This window comes from Rhincodon typus, chromosome 7, assembly GCF_021869965.1.
Source record: "Rhincodon typus isolate 14 chromosome 7, sRhiTyp1.1, whole genome shotgun sequence".
In the NCBI taxonomy this organism is placed as follows: domain Eukaryota; kingdom Metazoa; phylum Chordata; class Chondrichthyes; order Orectolobiformes; family Rhincodontidae; genus Rhincodon; species Rhincodon typus.
The window spans coordinates 53,600,300-53,626,398 of NC_063338.1; the positions used below are offsets into that span (position 1 = coordinate 53,600,300).

Below are 26,099 nucleotides of genomic sequence, written 5' to 3' on the forward strand. Positions count from 1 at the left end.
TTTCACGCAGAGAGTGGTAGGAGCCTGGAATGCACTGCCAGAGGAGGTAGTGGAAGGAGGCACATTGGCAACATTTAAGAGTCGTCTGGATGATTACATGAATAGGGAGGGAATGCAGAGGTACAGACCGAATAAGGGCAGAAGGTTTGTGTTTTAGTTTAGTCAGGGCATGATGGTCGGCACAAGCTTGGAGGGCCAAACGGCCTGTTGCTATACCGAACTTCTCTTTTGTTCTTTTGTTCATCTCCCTCATACTCACCATGGTATTTGTACTCAGTGTCACAGTGGCAGTCAGAGCTTCAAGTTGGTTTGTTGTATTCTTGGTCAAGGCTCCTTTCTCTGCATTGACTCTGTGTACCTAATAAGTCCTATGGGTTTATCCAGAAACATCTACCTATCAATACAAAGGCTTAAAGGGCATCACTTCTAAGCTCAGCACCTTCCTTTCAGGTGTGAGGGGGATATCCCAGGGGATTCTCAGCTGTCCTTTCTCATCTCTAGCTACTTTTCTTCTTTTAACCCTCTCATCTTCTATCCTTCTTAGGTTTGTAGTGGTGATAGAAAAGGGTTTGGGTTTATGAACAAGCCTTTAATTATCACCCATTTTAGCTGTCTGGCTGCCAGTTGAAATCTTCGGCTTTTAATATAGGTTCTTACTATTGGAAAGACTGGATTTTTGAATTCTTCCAGGGAATTATTTCCATAAGGTTCTCGTACATAGTCTCTACCTTTAATGCCTCCATCCAACGACCAAAATTATTTTGCTTTACCCTCTCAAATTCTATGTAGCTCTGCCCAAGCAGCTTCCAAACATTTTGCCTGTAAGCTTCAGAAACTAACTCCCTATGCACCAAGAATAACTTTTTTTGCCATCTTATAATCATTAGAAGCCTCCTCAGAAAGCATGACATAGACTTTCTGAGCTGTGTCAGAAAGTTTGCTTTGCACAAACAGTGCCACCCCAACTTTTCAGCTATCTTTTCAAAAGAAAAGAAATAAAATGCCTCCATATTTCTTCCATCAAACTTCAGGAGGGCTTGTACAAAGTCTTGGGTTAGTGTCATGCCTTGAAAAGAAAACAAACTTGAAAAGTCGATAAAACTTTTATAATAGAATGGAGGAAGTGAAACTGAAGTCTCCTAATATTAGTTTGTCAGCGCTGAGAGATTGTTCAGTGATATGACTTAATTTGTAATTAAAAATGCATATATTCCTCATTCAACAACAGTTTCAATGGATTTTAGTGAGAACAGTGTATAAAAAGTTGAAGTTCAAATTCAGTTACAGATTCTGTGCTGATTATATCTACATAGGTTGCAACAATGCACCTGTGGAAGAACAGGTTATTGCTGACATCAACTTCCAGATTTCCACTCCAATGTTTAGAAAAAAATGTTCATGATATGCGAGGCCAGCATTATATAGCCAGCATGGTATGTGAGGCCATATCTAATTGCTCTACGGAAGGTGATGTTTAGCTGCTTTCTTGAATTACTGCAGTCCTTGTTCTAGGTAGTAGAGTTGCAGGTTTAGAAGGTGCTAGTGGAGGAGTCTTTGTGAGCTGCCACAGCGCATCTTGTAGATGGTACACGCTGTTGTCACTGAGCATTGATGCAAGAGGGAGTTAATGTTGAAGGTAGTGGTGAAATGAATACTAATTAAGCAGCTGTAGAGCGTCTGGAACCTGCAATGGCATTAAATGAAGTGCTTGGTATCAGGGCTCACTAAAAGGCCTCACTGCCCCAGTTTCAGATTTTCAATCAGCTGACATGGAGACTTTGTAGGATTGTTTTAATGGATTCCTGCAGCTCCAGGGGATTTTTAGTTGCATGCATGTAGCCACCAAACAGACCAGAGAACTTGATTCTTCACTAGAAATGGCCTCCACTCAATCAGTATCAGACTGCCCTGTGTCTACATGTCTGCACTTAGGGCAACTGTAATAATGCCTGGTTCCTGAGAGAGCACTAGATGCTTCACGCCAACATGCAGGCTCTGTGGATAGTTGCTGGTGGATAAAATTTATTGTCCAAAGAGGTGGTCCATGTCCCTGTCTTGTACCTAGGCAGAGAAGCAGAGAGGGGCTACAACCAAAATCATCTTTCAACATGGACCTGCTTTGAGCAGACCACTGGCATGTTGAAGATATGTTTCCTTTGCTTTCACTGTTTTAGTGGTGCCCTCCAGTCTGAGCCAGACAGTGTGTCCAATTTTGTGTTTGTTTTGCTGCGTGCTCCATGCTCCACAACATGACTATACAAAGAGGTGCGGAGCTGGATCAAGAGAAAAGATTGATACAGCACTCTTCCTCAGAGGAGGACAGGGATAAGAAGCATGAAAGAGGCACCTCAGAGAAAGTCAGGATCCACACATTTAAAGGAGGCTGCAAAAGCCATTATAAACTTCACAGTGATCAATTGATTGATATGGCTATAAGGATAAACCTGATTCAGCAACATTCAACATTCAGCAATGTTCCCAGCCCATGAAAATATCTCCTGCACCATCTTCCCCCACAGCTTTCTTCTCAGTCTTCACCACAATCCATTAACTGATCAACATTATTGTAAAATTATAAATCAAATGAGAAAAGAAAGAGATGACTTCACCCAGGTAATATGTCAAATGTAACTCACAGCATGAAGCATCTCACTCACACCAGCCCTACAGCCATCTGGCTGAGGACGAGATGGAGAAAGCCAGTTGCTGCAGTTGTTTCTCTATTCACAAATAATATTGAATGGCTTAGATCACCAGATCAAGCTGAGGAGGTTTTCCAGACATGTGCCAATGTGGTGAAGACCAATTGGAGTGCACTATCTGGTCAAGAGGGTTATACACCTATGGCAGCTTTCGATTAAACTACGTCCTGGAAAGTGAGGAGCTGAAATTCCTCAAAAGGAAAGCAGAGTTTTAAAGGATTCTGTGATTGAGTCAACTCACATGATGCAGCTTAATGGTTATTTCATATGTAATTTATAGAGGACAATAAACCACAACTAGTAGTTGATTCATGTTGAACTAAAATTGATTTTGAACTTAAGAACAAAGGTGATTAAGATGTTATTTAGTATTTGCTTTATTAACTCATGTGGAAGAAAAAAATTCTTAGGTTTTAAACTGTAGATTATCATTGCTTTTTTATTTTAATAAATAACAGAAATTTCTGAATAACTGGAATGACTGAAAAGAATTTTTTTAAAAGAAAGGTTACTGCTCCACTAGGATCATAACAATATCTGCAGAGAAACTAAAATAAGACAAGATTATATTTGCATTTTTCTGGAAACACAATACAACTCTGATCCTTGGACATACTTTGAGTTTTTGCCTAAAATCACATCAAGTAAAATGCTTGTAATTGAAGGTTGGGAGTTTTAAGTCAGCTGCCGACTCCCCTGATTTTCAGCATGCATCAGGTGGCAGGCAGATGAAAATCACTCCCTGTTTCGTAATTATACAAATATATCCACTGCAGTGTCAGGATTTTTTCATCTAATTGGCAGGAAAATCACTTGCAGATTAATCTCATTATTCACTTTTTGTGTAATTGTTACCTTACCTGTCTGTAAATTTAAGTTGGTGATTGATTTCCTCTAGCTGAGATTTGTACTTTGCATTCAGATTCTGGAACTCCTGCAGAACAGAGGCTTTCAAGTCAAGATATGGACATTCTAAGTAGTGCACATCCTCTGGAATTTCATCAAGATGAGGAGGGATTTCTTCCTGATTATAAAAGAAAAGAGAAAAAATTATGAAAAGTAATATCTCTTCCTATAATTTTCCATTTAATGATCCTAATATCCAATAATATTTGAAATAATATTAATGAAGTTAATCTTCCTATGAGTGTAAAACAAGAACAGCAAAATTGGCAGTCTCCACTTAACTCATGAAGGGAGATTTCTGGCCAATCTTTCAAGAGGGCTAAAGTTAACTTCAACACAACTATATTTATTGATCCCGTTATAACTCATACAAATTATTAAAAGGCCTTTTCAAACATTCTTGAAAACAATTGGAGACCGCACAGAATATTGAGGAAATTACAAATTTTCTTTACTGTACTGCTACCAGTTTACAGGGTGTCACAGCTTCTAATGCATTATATCTTTTCTTAACTAAAGAAACCAAAACTATTCACAGAACTTCAGATGTGCTTGAATAAAGGCAATGAACAGCTGCAGCACCCTTTTCCTATATTAATACTCAGTTCCTCGTTGATTGATTTTTTTTATTGCAATCTGTTTGGATACATCTATGTGGCAACTGGGACATGAACTCAGACCTTCTGGCTCATCTGTGTCACGAGAGCCCAAATTTTTTTTTAATCAGCCTGTTCGCAAATATTTTGACACACCTCTGCGATAGGCTGGACTTCATCAAGACCTTCTGAATTAGAAAGGATACTATTTGTGCAGCATAAGAGTCCCTTCCCTTACAATAAATGCCAATATTCTATTTACTTTCCTAATCACTTCTGCACCTAGATACCATTTGAAATTCATAGGCATCGGGTTTTAAGGCTTTGAAGGAGGCCCTTCAGTCCATCATATTTGTGCCAGTCATCAAACACCTATCACTTGTTCATTTTTCAGCAATTGGACAGTAGTCTTGTATGCTATGATGCTTTAAGTGACCATCTAAATAGTAAATATTATGATGGTTCCCACCTGTAACACCCATTCAAACAGTGAGCTCCAGATACCCACTATCTTTAAGGAAAAAAATTCTTCCTTAAATCACCTTTAAAACTTCCAGCCTTTTACCTTCAATTCCAACCCCCGTTATGAAGAGGAAGGTTTCTTCCTATCTACCCTATCTTTGGCCCTCATAATTCTGTACTCCTCAATTAGGACCCCCTCAGTCTCCTCTCTATGAAAACAAACCAGCCTATCTAGTTTCTATTCATAGCTGACTCACTAAACCCAGGCAACATCCTGGTGCACCTCCTCTCCACCCTCTCTAAATGCAATGCCATCCTCCCTATAGCTGGTGACCAGAATTGCACACAGCTGTGGCCTGACTAATAGATTCTACAGCTCAATCATAACTTCCCTGCTCTAGTATTCAGCATGTCAACTAATAGAGGCAGTATCCCGTATGTCTTCTTCATCACCTTTTTTGCCTGTCCTGCTGTCTTCAAGGATCTGTCAACAATCACACCACGGTTGCTCTGATCCTCTGTACTTCCAGGGTCCTACCATTCATCATGCACTTCCTTGCTTTGCTAACCAGACTGATTCTACACCTTGATCTTTTGAATGTTCAGATGTAAAGTTCAAAAAGCCAAATAATGTCTGTGAATCCAGATCATTCTTTTAAAAAAAGTGATCTCCCTTATTATTTAGAATTTGAAGTTGAAGTTGAAGTTGAAGGAGAAAATCCTCAGATATTCCAAACTGAAAAGTTTGGTTAGGACTTTAAATGTCCTCTTTAAAATGATAATGAAGCATAGCACATGAAACTGAGACACTGGATATTTTTTGAATCACTTTAGTTGTAGCTCTTTATTTTAAGATTTTCACCTGTCCAGACAACAGTACCCTTCATCTTTGGTATGAACCTGAGCCTAGAGTAACAGGTCATCATACCTTTTACTTGATACCTAGGAAATAGGCATATAGTAAATAAAAACTGAAGCCTAGAAGTCTACATCCAATTCAGCTTTACTTATACTATGTTTCACAACCAGATAAAAACAATTCAACCTTGATTCATTTATGACTCTTTTACATAAGTAAGACCCCACAGATGCTGGAAACTAAACTAAAAGAAACAGAAAGTGCTGGAAATGACGGTATCTAGGTAGAATCAATATTTCAAGTCTGTGACCTTTCTCATTTTTCTATTTTTATTTTATACTTCCTTTACACGGTTTGCTGTTATTCTAACATTCTATTTCACTTTAACCTCTCTTTGGCCTGCAGGAAAGTTTGTATTATATTTCCTAAACTTCTTGTTTCAGATTGTTTTGTCTTTTCTTCCCATCCTACTAATTTAAAATGCTTTCTTACTTTGTGATTAATTCTTTCTACCAGCACATCAGGATCATTTCAGTCAGGAGTAAATCAACTCAGCTATACAGCTTCCAGTCAACCTAGTACTCATCACAATGTTCTAAGAATCTGAAATCTTTAAGTGCAATCTATTGAGTCCTATAGCAGTTGCCATGCCAAATTGAAATGAATGATTGATGTCAATTTGAAAGTACCCCAAATAGAGAATTTCATGATTTAGGTATTACATGATGAAAGAAAACATAAGAAAGCAAATATGTACATCCACTATTATGCCACATGATCCAATAAGATAATCAATATGGCAGCAATCAGCAATTTTAATGTTCAAGTACAAATAGTTGCACACATTAACAAGGCAGTAAACATATTACCTCAATCCTTTGGAGATCAGTTGACTTTGGACAGAAGCTTACAGTCCCAACAAGCAGATTTGCAAATGAGGGGGCATCAAGCTCTGTGCGTTTCCTGCCACCCAGTGTCGACCTAGCCATAATTTACAGGCTAGTGGGCAACTGCCCTTGCACCAATTGAGGATCCCAAACTCTGTCCCCACCTAGGTGACCTACATGCTGTGACGTGTGCACCCCAGCCCCTACTTTCTTTGGGTCCCTCACCCAAGGTCCTCCTATTTTGGCCATGTTAAAATACTACCAATCTATATTACCTGTCAACTGGCACCTAGCTTTCTGGTTTTTGGACCGATTACACTGGTGCTACTGACTCCTCTGAGTGTTGAAATGGCTGTGGGATAGCCCATTGGAGCATGTTAAGTTTCACAATAACATTTTTGGTGGCAGTGGAGGAAAACCCACCACTGGTAAAATCCTGCCCCATGTTTCAAACTGACTCTGATTGCTCCTGCTGTATCCTATCTCCCTATGGCATTTCTTTATAAATGTCCAGCTCACAGCGTATCAACGTAACTGCAATATAATTATCCTTCAACCAGTTAGTTGTGAATCTTTGAAATTTTCAATTGTAGTCTACTGTGGATACTTAGTAGACGAATATATTCAAAACAGAGACAAAAAAAAAATTTTAGGAAACTAGTTATAGGGATAGTTCAGGAAATGAGAAATGCTTTCAATGGTTAGCTTACTCCTGCTCCTATTTCTTATGTTCCATGTTCTTATTTAGCCAAAGCTATGCCAATTTCTGGGATGGCAGCATTGATGTGTGAAGACAGGCTGTATTCGTTAGGACTATAATCACTGGATTTTACAAGAAAAAGGGGGAATCTCATAGAAACCTATAAAATTCTATCAGGACTAGACTGGGTAAATGCATGATGAATGGTCCCGATGACTGGGGAATCTAGATCCAGAGGTTACAATTTAAGGATATGGTGTCGGTCATTTACGACCAAGTTGAGGAGAAATTTCTTCACCCCGACAGTGGTGAGCCTGTGGGATTCTTTGTCACAGGAAGTGGCTGAGGCCGAAATATTGAATGTTCTTAGGGCTAATAAGATTAAAGGTTATGGGGAGAAAGCGAGAAAAAGGTTCTGAATTGGATAATCAGCCATGATCATGTTGAATGGTGGTGCAGGCTTAAATGGCCAAATCTACTCCTGCTCCTATTTTCTGTGTTTTTATATGATCATTTTGTTTCTTCCTGATTCTTCAATGTTTCTGGCTATTACGGTGCTGTGCACAAGCTAAATAATGAAACAGTTTAAGATTGCACCATTGACCACATCAACTGGTCTTGTCATGCCAACTGGCAATAATTGAGGAGAATTGACTTCATGATTTCTGGATCACCAGGATGTTAATTGCAGAGCTGTGTCATTCACTACAAAGATAACTGTAACTGACCTGCAAAGAAACATCTTTCCACTGCAGGCTCTCTGATACTTTTCAAATAATGAAAGGAGCTCATTTTGAATTTCAAATTAAGGTCAAAGTCAAGGAGATTTGGGCTGAGTGGTATTTCATAATTTACATGAGCCAAAAAGCATTCATCGTTCCAATGCTTCAGTGTCTGGAAGACCAGAAAATGGACCTTCCTGTTCTGTATAATTTTAAAAATTATTTACCTCAAATTCAATATTTTTGATCTGTTCTTCCAAGATGCTTCTCTCTTGCTCAAGCATGTCTGTTATCATCTTCTGTTGGTTTCTTACACATTCCACCTAATTGCATATAAAGGTGAAGAAAATATACATGCTTCACAAGCAAAAGAATAGCAAGTGTTAAGAAGTTATAGTTATTTTCCCCCTCAGAGTAATTTAAACAGTAGTATTTTGAGAAATTTTGGAAAGCTTTGACTGACATTTATGTTCTCTTGATTCTTAGGTTGGCTACCAGGCAGCCACATTCAGGCAGGTAAACTAGCCTCAACCTCCTACAGACACCTTGTGGCTGAGTAGAAAATCCCGGTTATACTCCTTTAGTAGGTTTTAAGTCACCCTTAATTGCTTTCTTTGGCTTTCTGCCTCATGCAGGGACAGCCCTGCTGACACCCCATTCCATCTCTGCAAAAATAGAGCCGGTGAACTTATGCATAGGCAATCTGCACTATTTTTGGCACTTGAATTCTTCTATTCACTGTCCTAGCTGGTCTTAAAAGTCATTGAAAAACTCCGTTCTTCATAATGTGAGTCTGTTTACTACCAATGCTCACTGTGCTTGATTTGTTAAATCTGGCTCAGGATTCACAGAAAAGTAAAAAGATTAAAGAAGTTGCTGGAAACAAAAAGCTGTAAATAGACAGTAGACATTCTGAAATATTGTGAATAAATTTTTGCTACACACATGGAAACTAGTGCAATTTCTGCATAGCTCCAAGATATAAAATATACAATACCCTTGGGGACAGATTATTCTCAATTACTTGCACTGGAGGCTATCAGAATTATAATACATTCAAACATAAGAACAACATTTAGCTGCTTCACCAAAACCTTCCCTTCATTATAAGGTCAGAAGAAAGGATGTTTACTGATTATCGCAGAACGTTCATTACCATTCATGACATTTCAGATACTAAAGTAATCTGTGTTCCTATACAGAAAGATCTAGACAACAGTCAGTCTCGGGCTTGACATTCAAACCATAAGAGTTCCAGGCAATGAGCACTTTTAACAAGAGAGAATCTACCAATCTTCCCTTGGCATTCAATGGCATTGCCTTTGCTGAATCTCCCATTATCAATATCCTTGAGGGATACCATTGAAATCAGAAACCAAACTGAACAACCACATGAATACAGTGGCCACAAGTGCAGAGACTGGAAATTCTGAGGCAAGTAAATCACTTTCTGATATATACAAAACATAAGAGTGTTGGAACACTTTCCACTTGCTTAGAGAGAGATTATTATGCTTTTTTGTGAAAAATTCTGAGGGAAAGGCATAAATGAAACTTGACATTGAGCTTAATACGGCAATTACTTTTGGAAATTCAGTGACATTATTGTATCTCCTTAATGAAACGTAATGCTTCTTATCAGATTGTTACAGAAGTACGAATAGAATCAAGGGATAAGAATCAATGAAATAGCAAGTTGTCTTAAAGTTAGAAAGACAATTTGTTCTCCCTGCTTGTCAAAACTTAAAAATTCTGCTAAAAGCAGCAAATGTGGTTGGTGAAGAGTATGGGAGACTACTAAATGGGATTAGTGAGAAGTATTAAATCTGTTAAAAAAAAGTTGGAGGAAGCCACTACATCCTCCAGTAAGCCTTCTACTGTCATGTGACTTTCACAATAAGGTTACCTTGGATGCAAAGTTATAAAACAAATTCAGACATACTTTCATTCCACATTTATAGATGTTGCAAACACATTTGGTTTGTCGAGAATAATCCTGGGTACAGGTAAAAAGGGTTTTTGTGAAAAATCATGGAAAAGAAGATCAAACAAGGAACACCAATGAGGTTTCTTACTGATAATGAAGGTGAATTTGTCAATGATTAGTTCAGGGACATAAGGGAAGCATGAATATCATGATCCCGAATGCCACAGTTGAAAATCTTTTCAGTGACAAATTCTGTGAAATGAAATATGGGGTAATCATAAAATGTTGAAGAAATGCTGAGATGGGGAATAAATGCTAGCCTAGCCCAGCAGTGCCTATATCCTGTAAATGAATAAACTGGGAATAAATTAATTTAAAAATTTTAGCTGATCACCAGGTTGCAAGTTGACAAGTGTCCTCGCATGGGTGATTCATGCAAACAATTCATTCCAGATGTTGGAAGATATTGTACCTATCATTTAGTTTATGGGCAAAATCCCCAACTGCCTGCTGTGCTGTGTAATTGTCCTCTTGCTGCAGAAGATAATACAACAGTCATGAGGTCTCAGAGAAAATTCAGAAATCATTGAGGCTTAACATAGGACAACTTAATTCAGGAGATTTGCTGTATTATAAAAGAGAGGGTCATAGATAATGAAACAGCCCTGCCTTACTCCAATAATCCTTATTAATCCAATCAAATATCAGTCTAAGCCAGCCCTGAAGATATTCAATGATTCCGCCTCCAATGCTCTCAGGGGCAGAGAATTTCAAAATCAAAATTGGATCAATGGGCTAGAGAGTAGCAGATGGAGTTTAATGTGGATAAATGCGAGGTATTGCATTTTGGGAAAACAAACAAGGGCAGGGCTTATACAATAAACAGTAGGGCCCTGGGTAGTGTTGTAGAACAGAGAGACCTAGGGGTTCAGGTACATAATTCTTTGAAGTTTACATTACATATGGATAGGCTGGTTAAGAAGGCATTTAGCATGCTTGCCTTCGTTGCTCATAACTTTGAGTATAAGAGTTGGGACATTATGTTAAGGTTGTACAGGATGTTGGTGAGGCCTCTCCCGGAGTACTGTCCAGTTCTGGTCTCCAAATTATAGAAACAATATTATTAAGCTTAAGAGGGTTCAGAAAAGATTTACCAAGATGTTGCCTGCAATGGAGGGTTTGAGTTATGAGGAGAGGTGGATGGAATGGGATTTTTTTCATTGGAGCATAGGTGGTTGAAAGATGACCTTATAGAGTTTTATAAAATCACGAGGCGTATAGCTAAGGGGAATGGCAGGTGTCTTTTCCCTAGCATGGAGGTTTTTAAGACAAGGGGACATATTTTTAAGGTGAAAGGAAAAAGATTTTAAAAAGACATGAGGGACAATTTTTTTAAACAGAGACTGGTTCATGCGTGGAATGAACTTCCAGAGGAAGTGGTGGATGCAGGTTCAGTTACAACATTTAAAACACATGTACATAAGTGCATGAATAAGAAATGTTTCGAGGGACGTGGGCCAAGCGCAGGCAGGTAGGACTAGTTTAGTTTGGGATTATGGTCGGTATGGACTGGTTGGACCAAAGGGTCTGTTTCCATGCTGTATGAGAATAAATTCCTCCTTTTCTCTCTGTAATGTGAGATCCCTTGCTGTGAAACTGTGCATCCAGTTCTAAATACCCCCAATGAGGGAAAACATCCTCTCAGCATTTATCCTGTCAAGTCCCCTCAGAATCTTATTTTTTTTCCAATACGTTCACCTCTCAATCTTCTAAATGTCAACAAAAACAACTTTAAAAACCCATATCTTTGATCAAGCCGTTGGTCATCTGGCCTAATAACTCTTTATACAACTTGATGATTTTGGAACTTGCTCTCAGACACCCTTGTAAAGTACGTTGTGATATTTTATTATATTAACAGCACCATATAAATACAAGTTGTTCACTTTGTCGCTGTGTTAAACCAAAATTAAGGAGAATTTAAACTAATACCTGATTTTTTGTGATTTTGTTGTTTCTAGAATGTGTTACCTTTTTGAGTAATCTCAATATATAAATGTAAAAATTAGACATTAATGAGCATAAATGTTCACCCACAATAAGTTAAATGCAAAGCAAAGTAAGCAAAAATTGTTTTATGATTTGACATGAAGCCTAATGTAAATAAAAGTTAAATTGAATAGTTTTTGTACCTGCTGCTGTATCTGGCAGGAATTAAATCCATCACCCTGGTAACAGTGCTGCATTTCAATCAGCCTTTGTTTCAAGTCTTTCTTCAATTGGAAGATTGGATCCACTGTACCTGTTCTAAAAGCTTCTTGGTCTTTTCGCAACATTGCACCTTGTGTTAGAGAGAAATTCTCAATGTGCCTGCTACATATTGATTCTTTAAAAGGATAGAATTCAAACAATTTCACTTTACTACTGAAAAGCTTAAATTTCTTGAGTGACATTTTATTACTTTTCATGTGAAAGTATCAATGTACAAGGAACTATTCAATTATGATAGAACAGTTAAAACAGTTTTAGAAACTGGACTCAGCAGCAGTTTCAGACTTATTTTATGCATTTGTGGGATGTGGGCATTGCTGGCAAGGCCAGCATTTGTTTCACATCTTTAATTGAAAAGGCTCAGGATGACATATATGGATGAGACATGATGAAACACAATGAACTATAAGAAGGGAGAGTTATCTTGGCTAGACCTATGAAAATCAACCCCATGAAACAAAATCAAATCAAGATTGATTGTTGTCCAACAATTTTTTAGTCAATAGTGCAAACACTCTCCCTCATTCTGCTCTCTCTGCAGAATATTTACGTTGCTGAGTGTAAAAAACAATGATTTAACATTGTTCAAGTATCACTGAAATCATATTTTCTTTATATTTAAGCCATAACTTGTTTGCTTCATTCCCTGTACGTTCCTCTTCACCCGTGAAAAAAGTAAGCTCTTGCTGGAGTACAAAATAACACATACCTGACAATCCACAAGCGGTGGTCTCAGCTGCCAGCTGGAGAAGCAGAATTCCAAAACAAAAGCAACAGCAGAGATAAAAGAAAGCCAAAAGGTAAGAAAAATGTCCAGATTTCAAAATCTAAGTTTTATCTCCATAAGGGTGTTTGAAACAACCAATGCAGGCACCCGGGCCTAGCCACAGCCATTCCGTGCAAGACCTGCACTCGCTGATTAACCTGCTGCAAAAGGCTTCAAAGAAAAGAAAAACAAAAAAAAAACAAAAAAGAAAAATAGAAGAGAAGAATAGAAAAGTAAAAAAAGAAAGTAGACAAGAGATGTTGAGGCCTGGGCTCAGAAGTTCGCATGTAGCTCTGCTACTCCATTGCCATCTTGTTCAAGAGAAATACAATAGCAAGCCAATCCATTACGAAGCACTGTAGAATTTTTGTCAGCCATGTAATGTTCTTCCCAATGACACAACAGGGAGCTATTTTGCTGGAGGAAGAAGTCTATTGTTACAGAAATGCTCAGAACTCCAAGATCACTTAGCTGAAGTAAAATCTCTGCACAATTAATGAGTGATGATCTAGTCTTTCAAAAAGAGACACCAGTGGGAGAGAATAAGCAGCTTTGGTCCCTCGTTAATCCAGAGACCTGGTAATGTTCTGGGGATCCAGGTTCGCATCCCACCACGGCAGATGGTGGAATTTGAATTCAATACAAATCTGGAATTAAGAGTTTAATAATGACCATGGATCCATTGTCAATTGTCAGAAAACCCATCTGGATCACTAATGTTCTTTAGGGAAGGAAGCTGTCATCCTTACTTGGTCTCGCCTACATGGGACTCCAAACCCACAGCAATGTGGTTGACTCTTAACTGCCCACTGGGCATTTCGGAATGGGCAATAAATGCTGCCTAGCCAGCGATGCCCTTGTGCTGTGAATGAATAAAAAAAAAGAAGCAAGTTTTCCTTTCAAAATTTAGGATTTAACAAAAGTTTCCTATCAGTTCTGTTTTGGCAGTTTATTCTGTTGTCCATTCTAGTACAGTCCTATTTTCTTGTGGAGTCCTTGCCTACATCTGAACATCTTCATTTCACAGCAAATGTCGAGCTGATACCACTACCTACAGAAAAAGAAATTCCTGTACTAGAGGTATTGGAGAAGTTTTCATCTCCTTATCTCCAGCATTATCTTCAGAATGTCCTTCATTATTGTTCTCGTCTAATAATCCCTAGATTAGAAAGCAAGGCGGTTAGAAAAGAGAGTGAGAATTTCACTTGCTTTTTTTTCAAGAAGTACAATTAATTAAATCCTGGAGATTTCTCCTTTGAAGCAGTTTTTCCTTGTTTGATCTTCACTGCAGACTATCAAAGACCGTCATCAGAACTTGTAATTCCACTCTGCCAATGTGTTGGCCCTCGGTGGAAATGACGAGGGAGCACACAAGTTCTACACAAGAACCAAGAATGTTATTGGAGATTAGACACTGAGGCACAAGAGATTTGTAGAGGATGGGAAATGGAGTAAAAACATAATATCTTCATGATTAGATGTTAATAGTTAAAAAGGGATAACACAAAACAACTCAGGGGAAGATGTCGATAGAGTAATATAAAATGTCTTCCCTTACAATCTATATAAGGTTGCTATTCACTCACAAGAATGTAGTTTTCACATCACTGCAGTGGGTCACATTTATTGCACCTCACACCCTCCTGATGTTTGGTCCTTTGATCAGGTACTGAGTGCCTTTGAATGAGGGAGGCTCGCCTCCCACTTCCCCAGGAACCACAATCAACGCATACAGGTTTGCATGTCGTATTACAGATACAGCAAGGACATCAATACCAACAGTGGTGGAATGTGGCTCTTAATTGTCTCTTAAGGGTCTCAACTGGCAATAAAACAGGAAAATTATCCATGGGATTTCCTGATCTTGCCAATCAAGGTGAAGCTGGAAAAGCTGTGAGAGCCTTACCCACCAATTTAAAATCTACAAACATGTCATGTGGGAGGGTATTAAATACTATCCACAGAATCACACAATAGTCACAGTGCAGAAGGAGGCCATTGAGACTAACCTGTTGTGTGAGCTCTCTATGAGATACTCAACTCATCCCAAACCTCTGCCCTTTCCCCATAGCCTTGCAATTTATTTTACTCCTCAGATAGTTATCCAATTCCCCTCTGAAAGCCACAAATGAAGTTGCTTCAAACTCACTCTCAGGCAGTGCATTCCAAATCCTGACACGACAATGTATTAAAGACATTATTGTGCTTTTGGTTCTTTTGCTAATAACCTTAAATCAGTGTCCTCTGGTTCATAAACTTTCCATTTTCTCTGTCCACACCCCTCATGATTTTTTTAATATCTCTGTAAAATCTGCTCTCAACCTTCTCTTCTCAAAAGAGACAGCCCAGTTTCACCAATCTGACCATGAAACTGAAATCACTCAACTCCAGAACAATTCATGTAAATCTTTCCCACAACCTCTGCTTAGATCTTTCCTAAAGTGCAGTGTCCAGCTGAATCTGAGCTAGTGTATAACAAAGGTTTACCACAGTTTCCTTGATTTTGTATGTATGCCTTTATAAAGTTATCGAGGTTTGATATACCTGTCATGGCCAGCACAAGGGTTTCTGTCAACTCGTGAACTTTCTGTCCATCCACCCAAGAAATATTGTGGAAAGTGGATGCTTTAAAATGGTCACTCACAATCACCAAAAATTGTCAAACCCCTCATGTGTAGTTCCCTGGCCTGCCCTCAGATCTCACTCTGTTCCAGGCAACCTCCAGCCTCAGTGCTCAAGCTGCTTCTTACAGATTTTTGCACAACTTGTTAACGTGACTTAGTTATTCAACAGGTTTTTTTTTGAAGTTTCACAGTGAGTGCAGGACTTCCTAGACGCAGAATATTTACACACTAATATGCAGGCATAGTTAACTTAATTCCTCAAGTTACCTCTCTTTTAGACACAGGTTTACAGAAAATATGAACCAGGTTTCTGTAATTAACAAGATTTCCTATTTATTACAAATAATTACATTCTTGCTTCAAGTAAACAATTATGAACCATCAATATATAACTCTAATAGATAAAACTCTAACAACCTTATAAAATGTTATAAAACGGACACATATGGACATAAAAAAATGTCTTGGATGGAGGGAAAGATTGGGATGGCAGTTCAATGGTCCCTGTCCACACGCTTTGCTGAGATGATCCTTAGGCTTGTCAGGGATTGCTGCTCCAGGTACTGTAACCTGCTTGCAAGAGGCAGAGGATGTCTTTTTGACACTTATAAAATCACTGACTTATTGGTTAAGAACTGTAGCTTACAGCAACTGATGAAGGAAAATAAACTGACTTTCTTCTGGCTTGAGGCTTTTTTTGCTATACAGAAAGACAGCTCCATCCTTTTTAGCAGTCTATGGCTTCCGACCAAACATTCTCACCCATGAGGTATTCAGCAACTTGGAGCCAAGTACATAGTTGTTGGGAGGCAAAAGACCTTTGTCATTGAGGTCTGGTCACCACTCCACAGAGCAATCTACAACTTGTTGCCAGGAGAATCTCCCTTTGTACCCACCCCTTCATATTATAACTCATCCGTAGTAACCTCATTAAGTGCTGAACAAACAGCAGTCTAAATAGCATTTACAATTAATTTTTTTTTAAACAAAAGTGCAGTAATCCTTTCCACAATTCATGTTTTTTTTAAAACAGGCCTTTTCCCATTTCAGTCCGCAACTGAAAAGTACAGAAAAATAAAAAGATAGGGTCTTTAAACCACCCATTGCCTGAACACCATCTGTTCCCATCACTGTGTTTGATGAATAGAAATTAACTACTTTAATTATTTCAATCTGCATTAGATCATACAGATATGTATGGAGAATAGATATTACTAATTAATTTATAAATACTGAATAGTTTTGTTGACAAAAATAATACATTACTGAAACTGATCTTTACATAACAACCTCAATTGTTCTAATCTCTACTAGTTTTTAGTGTATAAAACTGCACATATGTTAATATTTAATTCGTCAGTAAGGACCACATGGTCAGGAGACGTGGACTATTAAAAGTCAGCTATTAAAGAGCTAATGAAGAAGTAAAAATTGATTGTGAAAGTAAATAGGTATGAAATATAAAAACAAACAGAAGGATCTTCTACAGGGATAGAAAAGAGAGTAGCTAAATTAAATGTAGGACCCTTGGAGAATGCAACTGGAGAATTATTAATGGGCAACAGGGAAATGGCAGATAATTTAAATAATATTTTGCATTGGTCTTCAGGGTGGAGGATGTTATAAATATCCTAAAGAGAACAGATAAACAAGATGCCAATGGAAGGAAAAGTCTTGTAAAAGCTTCTATTATGAGGGGAAATATATTTGACAAACAAATGGAACTGAAGGCAGGCAAGTTGACATGACCTGATGGCCTCCATCAAAAGGTTTTAAAGGAAATGGCTCAGAGATTGTCGTGGCATTGGTCAAACTCACTGGATTCTGGGAGGTTCCAGCAGTTTTCCAATCTGCTGGAACCTCCCAATATGACATACTTGCTCAAGAAAAGAGGAGACATAAAGCAGGAAACTAAAGGCCAGTTAGCCTAACATCTGTTGTTGGGAAAATACTAGATCCATTGTTAAGGAAGAAATAGCATTTAGAAAAGCTTAATGTAATCAAACAGAGGGGAAATCATGTTTGACAAATTTACTCGGTCTCTTTGAGGTCAAACTAGTAAAGATAATAAAGAGGAATTGGTAGACATGCTTTATTTGGATTTCAAAAATGCATTTGATACCTTACCACAAAAGGTTATTGCACAAGCTAGCAGCTCATGGTTTTGGTGATAACATATTAGCATGGATTGAGGATTGGTTAGCATATAGATGATAGAGATTCAGAATTTATTTTTCAAATTGAATGGATGTAACTAGTGGAGTATAGCAAGGATCTGTCCTAGGGATTCAATTATTTACTATATAGTCAACATGGCTTTGTGCATGACAAATCTTGTCTCATTAACTTGATTGAATTTTTTGAAGAGATGACAAAAAGATTGATGAAGGCAGAGCGGTGTCTATATGGACTTCAACAAAGCATTCGACAAAGTTCTGCACGGTTGAATGATTAGTAAGGTTAGATCATGTGAGATTGAAGGGGAGCTAGGCAATTGCATACAAAATTGCCTTGAAGGTAGGAAACAGAGGTTGGTGGTAGAGGCTTGCCTTTTGGACTGGAAACCTGTGGCCAGCGGAGTGCCACAAGGATCAGTGTTGGGTCGACTGCTTTTCATCATTTATATAAATTATTTGGAGGTGAATATAGGAAGCACGGTTAGTAATTTTGCAGTGGACACCAAAATAGGTTGTGCAGTCGACTGTGAAGAAGATCATCTCAGAGTACAATGGGATCTTGATTAGATGGGCCAAAAGACGGAGGGGTGTAATTTAGATAAATGTGAGGTGTTGCATTTTGGTAAGGCAAACCAGGGCAAGACTCAAACAGTTAATGGTAGGGCCCTGGGGAGTGTTTGTAAACAAAGAGACCTGGGGTGGAGGTGCACAGTTCCTTGAAAGTGGAATCACACATAGATACGGTAATGAAGAAGGCGTTTGGCACACTTGCCTTCATTGGTCAGAACATTGAGTATAGGAGATGGGACATCATGTTCTGGCATTGGTGAGGCCACTTTTAGAATACTGCATACAATTCTCATCGCCCTTGTATTGGAAGGACGTTGTCAAACTTGGGAGGGTGCAGAAAAGATTTACAAGAGACTGTTGCTGAGACTGGAGGGTTTGAGTTATAGGGAGAGGTTGAACAGGCTGGGGCTCTTTACCCCTGGAGCATCAGAGGCTGAGAGGTCATCTTATAGAGGTTTATCAAATCATATTGGGCATGGAGAGGGTGAATTGCCATGGTCTTTTTCCGAGGGTGGTGGAGGCCAAAACTAGACGGCATAGGATTAAGGTGAGAGGGGAAAGATTCAAAAAGGACCTGAGGGATAACTTTATCAAGCAGAGAGTGGTGCGGGTATGGAATGAGCTGCCAGAGGAGGTGGCGGAGGCTGGTACAATTACAACATTTAAAAGGCATCTGAATGGGCAAATGAATAGAAAGGGTTTAGAGGGATATGGGCCAAACACTGGGAAATGGGACTAGGTCAGATTCGGATTTCTGGTCAGCATGGACAAGTTAGGCAGAAGAGTCTGTTTCTGTGCTGTATGACTCTATGCTTGCAACTTTGAGGAACAGGTAGAGTGTAATCTATCCAAGGTTTCTGGTAATACAAAAATAGATGGGAGCGCATGTTGTGATGAGGACATTAGAAATCCGCAAGGAGATATAGCTAGGTTGAGTGAGTGGCCAAAAAATTGTCAGAAAGAAGTTAATATGGGAAAGTATGAGGTCATGAACTTTAGTAGAAAGAATTAAAAGGTAGACTATTATTTAAATGGACAGAGTTTCACAAAAAGTGCATCACAAAGGGATCTGGATATTCTTGTGTATGCGACACTAAAAAATTAGCATGCAAGTGCAATAAGTAATTAAGAAAGCAAAGGGAACTTTGGCCTTTATTGCAACGGGGTTGTACTTTAAAAATATGGAAAACTTGTTACAACTGTACCGGGAGCAAGCACAAAAGAGGTGTTGAGGCTTCAGGTACAGCAGCTATGATATTATTGAATTAAGACAGGTTAGAGGGCGAAATGGCCTCCCCCTGTTATTTCTTATGTTCATACCTTCTTATATGGAAAGTTGTGGATCTTATGAACATAGCAACAGGAGTAGGTCATGCAGCCCCTCGAGTCTGCTCCACTATTCAATGAGATCATGGCTCATCTATTGTTTAACTCCATAAACATCTCTTTGGCCCATATCCCTTAATACTTTTGCTAAACCAAATGTATCTATCTCAAATTTCAAATTATCAACTGATCTAGCATCCACTGCTGCTTGTGGAAGAGTTCCAAACATCTATCACGCCTTGTGTGAAGCAGTCTTCCTACCATCTGTCCTAAATGGTCTGGCCTAATTTTTACACTATGACCCCTAGTCCTAGAATCCCCAACCAGTGGAAATATTTTATCTTTATCTACCCTGTCTTTTCCTGTAAATATCCAGAAGACTTTGATCAGATGACATAACAACCTTTGAACTCGAGAGAAAACGGGCCTAATTTTTATAATCTTTCGTCATAATTTAACTCCTGAAATCCAGTATCATTCTTGTAAATCTACATTGTACTCCCTCCAAAGCCAATATATCCTTCTGAAGATGTGGTGCCCGGATCTGCTCACAGTTCTCTAAGTGGGATTGGATGGGCATGACAAGCATTACATGGAAGCTAGATCAGTTAGGGTGTAAATTCCTTTCCCTGATGAACCAACTCTGTACAACAAACTGAAAGCTTGTATATATCTATTTTAGTAATGTTAGCCAACAAATATCAAACTTGTATCACAGGAGAGATTAGGGTAATTAAAGCATCTTTATCAATGGCATGGCCAGGATCAGCAGGAAGGATGCAAGGATTGGAGGTCAGTCTTGGGACCATTCTGTGTTTTTTGGCACAGCTATCTATATATATAATTGGTAAGTCATCAAGGGATAAGCAACACATTTTAAGATTTCAAAATGTAACGCAAGGATAAGAATGCGTCCTGAAACTCTGGGGCTTATACTGGCCTTCTGCCATTTTACTAGAGCTACACCAGTGTCTTGTTGTAGTAACACTGAAGGACTGCAGAAGTACCAGAGAACTTCAAAACCATGTTTTGATAAGGGCACTCAGATACTAAGGCAAACGACGTGAGGAACATACAAGAAAATAAGAACTAAAAGCAGGAGTAGGCAATTCTGCCCCTCAAGCCTGCTCCACCATTTGATACAATCAATGCTGCTTTCACCTTAGCCTCAACACCACTTTCCTGCTGGCTCTCCATAACCCTTCAACCCATTACTAATTAAAAATCTGTTATCTCCTCCTTAAATTTACTCAATATCCCAGCATCCACTGCACTGTGGGGTAGTGAATTCCATAGATTCACAACCTTTTCAGAGAAATAATTTCTTCATATCTGTGTTTTAAATCTGCTACCCCCTATGCTAAAACTATGACCTCTCATTCTAGATTACCCCACATGAGGAAACAGCATTTCTATTTATACTTTATCAATCCCTTTTAGAATCACATATATCTCAAATAGATCTCCTCTCATTCTTCTAAACTCTAGAGGGTATAGATCTAAACTGCTCAATCTTCAAAGACAAACCTTTCATCTCGAGAATCAATCTAGTGAACTGTCTCCAACACAGCTGTATCCCTCCGCAAATAGGAGGACCAAATTGTACATTATACTCCAGATGCAGTTTCACAAATGCCTTATACACAGTAGCAGCTGCAGCAACACTTCACTACTTTAACATTCTATTTCTTTAGCAATAAATGCCAAAATTCCATTTGTCTTTCTCATTATGTACTAAACTTCATCTGCCAAATTTTGACCCACTCACCTAATCTAACAACTTCAATTTCTGAATTTCTTATTTCTTCATTGCAACTTACTTCCCCTCTATGTTAGTGTCATTTACATATTTGACTATAGTACTTTCTATCCCCGCATCCAAGTCATTAATATAGATTGTAAATAATTGGGGCTCTGAGGACTAAACCCTGTGGCATCCCATTAGTTACTCCTTGCCAACCAGAAAAAAAGATCCATTTATCCTGACTCTCTGCCAATCCTCTCTAGTTTGCTAATCCTCGATCCAAGCTAATAAGTTACTCCTGAGTCCATGTGTTCTTATCTTGTGTATTAACCTTTTGTGTGCGGCACCTTATCAGATGCCTTCTGGAAGTCCAAATATAATCTATAGGATCCCCATTATTCACACTGCTTGTTACATCTTCAAAGAACTCTAACAAATTAGTCAAACATGATTACTCTTCATAAAACCATGCTAACTCTGATGGTTTGTATCTTGATTTTTCAAATGTCCTGGTATCACTTCATTAAATGTGAATTCTAACAATTTCCCAATATCACAGGTTAAACTAACTGGTATGTAGTTCCTACTTTCTGCCTCCCTCCCTTTTTGAATAGGTATGTTATATTAGCAATATTACAATCTACTGGAACCTTTCACGAATCCAGGGAACTTTGGAATATTATAACCAATGGATCTACTATCTCTGTTGCCACTTCCTTCAAGACCCTAGGATGTAGGCTATCAGGCCCTGGGGACTAGCCTGCCTTTAATCCCAATACTTTGTTCAGTACATTTCCCCTAGTATTTATCCCCTAAATTCCTCTCTTTCAAAAACATCTGCATTAATACTATCCCAATAGTAACAAGTGGTGTCCTTCAACGCGCAAATTGAAGCAAAATATTGACCTAGTGGCTCCAACATTACTATATTCCTAACTATTAAATCCCCAATCTCATCATCCAAGCAACCAAAATTCACTACACATATGGATTACACGTACCATATTCTTTCATTTCAAAATAGAATACATTTTCAGTGCTTCCATCTTCAAGTAATTGCTGAAGCTGTGATTCTATCTTTTGCCTGTAAAAAGAAAAATCACTAAGTTGTATAGTTATTGCTATAATTCTTGTAATATCGCTATCATACTCATATTTATATCACTATGATACCTATATTCATTTATTGTATCTGCTGTACCAGCAAATGTTGCTGAATGGCAAGCAGGGCCAGGAACACTACTAATGTTGCACGAAAATTTTAGTATTAGAGACAGTCATATAGCACAGAAACAGACGCTTTGGTCCAAATCATCCATGTTGACCAAGTTTCCCAAATTAAACTAGTCCCACTTGTCTGCATTTGGCCCATATCCCTCTAAAACTTTCCTATTTGTGTACCTATCTAAAATAACTGCATGGAGGCCTGTAACCCGTCACCTAGTCACCCTTTATTTACTTGTGCACAGTGCACTGGCTGTGGCCAGCCAGCTCAGAGTCAGTCACCTCAATTGAGGAGATTCTAAATCTCCTGTTAATTTTTTTTCGTTATATTAATCTCCTGTTAATGTTGGTAGTCAGGGCTTTCCTGATTGGGGTTGTTAACCTGGGCTAATCAAGGACATCATAGTCAACAATGTCCACCTGGTTCCAATCACTACATCCCTCCCTCTCTAAGACTGGGGATGTAGGCCTGCTCTTTCTCTTGTAGCTTTTCCTGCAACGTTTCGAACCAGGTACAGCTCATCTGACTCGGACTCTGACACGGGCGGTGTGTACTGGACCGCAGCCCATCTCTTGCGTCCAAAGCATCTCGGGAGAGTTTCTTCCTTTTCTTCCGGCGGTAATGGTACTGAGGCTGCATCCATTTCGAACTCAGGTTTCCTTGACACTAGACAGAAGGGGAAGAACCTACGGTTTCTGACAGATCTTCTGGCTGTCCTGAGGGGCTAGGTATGTTTTGCTCCTGCCCCGTTAGCGAGGTAACAGTTTTCAGGTGATCCACATGTTTGTTCAGGACTGTATCACCTATCCAAACTTTGTAAGTCACAGGACCTGACCTCGTGTCATCCTTACCTTGTACCCAGACAGGGCCATTTCCATGGTTCCGGCACCAAACTTCATCTCCTGAATTAAACTGTCTCACTTGCTTAGAGCAGGCATGTGATCGACATTGGCGTTCCTGCTGCCATTTCACCGTCCAGCCCCCAGGTCTGGAAATATCAGGTTTAACCTGATGCGGAGTCTTCTCCCCATCAGCAACTCTGCTGGAGCTATCCCTGTTGTTGCGTGCGGGGTGGTCCTATAATCAAACAAGAACCGGGACAGTTTGGTACCAAAAAATGCTGTACGTTGCTTCTTCAAGCCTGCCTTCAATGTTTGGACCAGTCTTTCCACTAGACCACTGGATGATAGATGGTATAGAGCTGTTCTTATGTGCCAAATGCCATTTGACTTTAGGAAATATTCAAATTCCCTGCTGGTAAATGACGTCCCATTGTCCGTGATCAATACTTCCGGGCGTCCGTGAATCATGAACGACGCTCGCAGCTTCTCAATCATCATCCCTGAGTTTGCCAAATGAACTTTATGTACGCCCAACCACTTTGAATGAGATTCCACAATGACCAGGAACATTGAGCCGATGAAAGGACCAGCATAGTCGACATGCAACTGAGCCCAGGGTTTGCCCGGCCATTCCCAAGTACATGGTGGTGCTGCTGGTGGCAATTTTTGTCCTTTTTGGCACTCTGAGCACTGCCCCACCAACACAACAATGTCGGCATCCAACTCTGGTCACCAGACATAGCTTCTTGCTGGCATCTTCATCTTGGAAAAGTCTGGATAACCCTGGTGGAGTTTGGCCCGTATCTGGCCGTGACCATTACTCAGGATAATCACTTTTGCTCTCCACAGTAACATGCCGCCCTCTATGGTCATCTGGTCTCACTGGGTCCAGAAGGGTTTCAATCCTGGTTGCAATGGCTGTTCTGTTTCCCCCATTACCACCAGCTGTTTTAGTTTTGCTAGGACAGGACCTTTTTGTGTCCATTGTTGGATATTGTCAGTGGTGACTGAAAGGGTGTCGAGGAAGGTTAAAACCAAGACAGATTCTTTCAAGGGGTCCACAACCAGTGGAGTATCTGCCAGTGGAAAGCAGCTCAAGGTATCCGCATTAGCCACTTGCCTTCTTGGACGGTGATTTAATTTCTACTTGTACACACCGAGAATAAGGGCCCAACGCTGAACTCTACCAGAAGCTATGTGTGGCGCTGCTTTAACTTCCTTCAGTAGCCTTAGCAGGGGTTTGTGAACTGTTATTATGACAAATTCCCATCCGTAAAATACTGGTGGAACTTCCTCACAACAAAGATGACCACCAAACCTTCCTTCTCTACCTGAGCATATTTGCGTTTGGCATCAGCCAAAGTCTGGGCAGCATACGCTATCAGACATTCCTGTCTGTTAGGCCACCAGTGAGACAACACGATCCCGAAACCGTACGGGGACGCATCACATGTCTGAACTACCTCTCACTCCGGATCATAGTAGGCCAACACCTTAGATGACGATAGCTGCTTTTTCACTTCTCTAAAGGCTACTTCTTGGCTACGCAACTGTTTCCAAGGCTGACACTTCTTCAATAGCAGGTGTCAGGGTGACAAGATAGAGGTCAGGTTGTGTATGAATTTTCTGTAGTAATTCATTAAGCCAAGGAAAGACCTAAGCTCCAGTACAGACGTGGGAGCTGGGGCGGCTTTGATTGCCGTCACTATCTTCCAACAGGTGTAAACCGGTTTTGTTGACTCTGTAACCCAATTCGGTCACTTGGGAAGCCTGAAACATACATTTTTTCCTTCTAAGGTGTATGCCCACCTGGGAGAAATGCTTAAGCACTATATCCAAGTTCTCCAAGTGCTCTTTATTGGTCCTCCATGTTACTAGTATGTCATCCAGATAAATGGCAACGTGGGGTGGCCCTTGTAAAATGTTTTCCATGGTCCGCTGAAAAAGGGCACAGGCTGATGATACCCCAAATTGCAGTCTTGTATATTGGTATAAAGTTTTATAGGTATTAACTGTAACGTACTTCTGGCACTCCTCATCTAGTCACAATTGCAGGGAGGTGTGGTTCATGTCCAGCTTTGTAAAGGACAGCTCCCCTGCCAACTTTGTATACAAGTCTTCTGTGTGAGGGATTGGTTATTTATCCAGCTGTGAGAAGCGACTTACCATTTGCTTAAAATCCCCACAAAGAAAAACTGAGCCATCAGGCTTCGCAATCTGTACAACCGGTGCTGCCCATTCTGCAAACCACACTGGTTTGATGATTCCCTCACTCTCCAGCCTCCTGATTTCCACCTCTACTTGCCCGCAAGGCAAATGTGACTGGGCAGGTCTTGCAAAATCTCAGAATCGCTTCCTGGTCAACAGGTAAAATGACTTTGGCCCCTTTGATAGTCCCAAGCCCTTCCTGAAATACTCCTCGGTATTTCACCACAGCTTCACTGAGGCAGCCATTTTCCAATCAAAAAATGTTGAGCCAATCCAGGTGAAGCTCTCTCAACCAATTCTGCCCCAATCGGCTTGGGCCCGAGCCTTTCACTACCAGCAGTGGTAACTGTATCAACTGCTTCTCATAGGAGATTGGGAACAAGTCGTATCCTTAATCTGCAACAGTTGCCCAGTGTATGTTCTCAGTCTGGCTGAGGTCTTGTGCAAACTTAAAGAGTTGGAGCCTCAAGCGAAGACAGGTTCTGCAACCACAGATACAGGTGCACCAGTATTGACCTCGATGCGAATTGGGTAACCATTTAACCAAACATTAATTTTAATCGGTTTCAGTTTGAACATTGCTAA

The 26,099-nt window shown here is 39.6% G+C and overlaps 1 protein-coding gene across 1 annotated transcript in view; it reads right to left on the bottom strand.

Moving 5' to 3' along the window:
- Positions 1–26,099, bottom strand: part of LOC109922311 (coiled-coil domain-containing protein 148-like) — a 98,588-nt gene that overhangs the window by 35,908 nt on the left and 36,581 nt on the right. Inside the window, exons 5-8 of the mRNA XM_048599213.1 lie at positions 22,241–22,323; positions 11,954–12,102; positions 8,062–8,157; positions 3,563–3,726 (exon numbers count right to left, since the gene is read on the bottom strand). Of these exons, the coding sequence (XP_048455170.1) occupies positions 3,563–3,726; positions 8,062–8,157; positions 11,954–12,102; positions 22,241–22,323 (492 nt within the window). The remainder of the gene's footprint in view (positions 1–3,562; positions 3,727–8,061; positions 8,158–11,953; positions 12,103–22,240; positions 22,324–26,099) is intronic.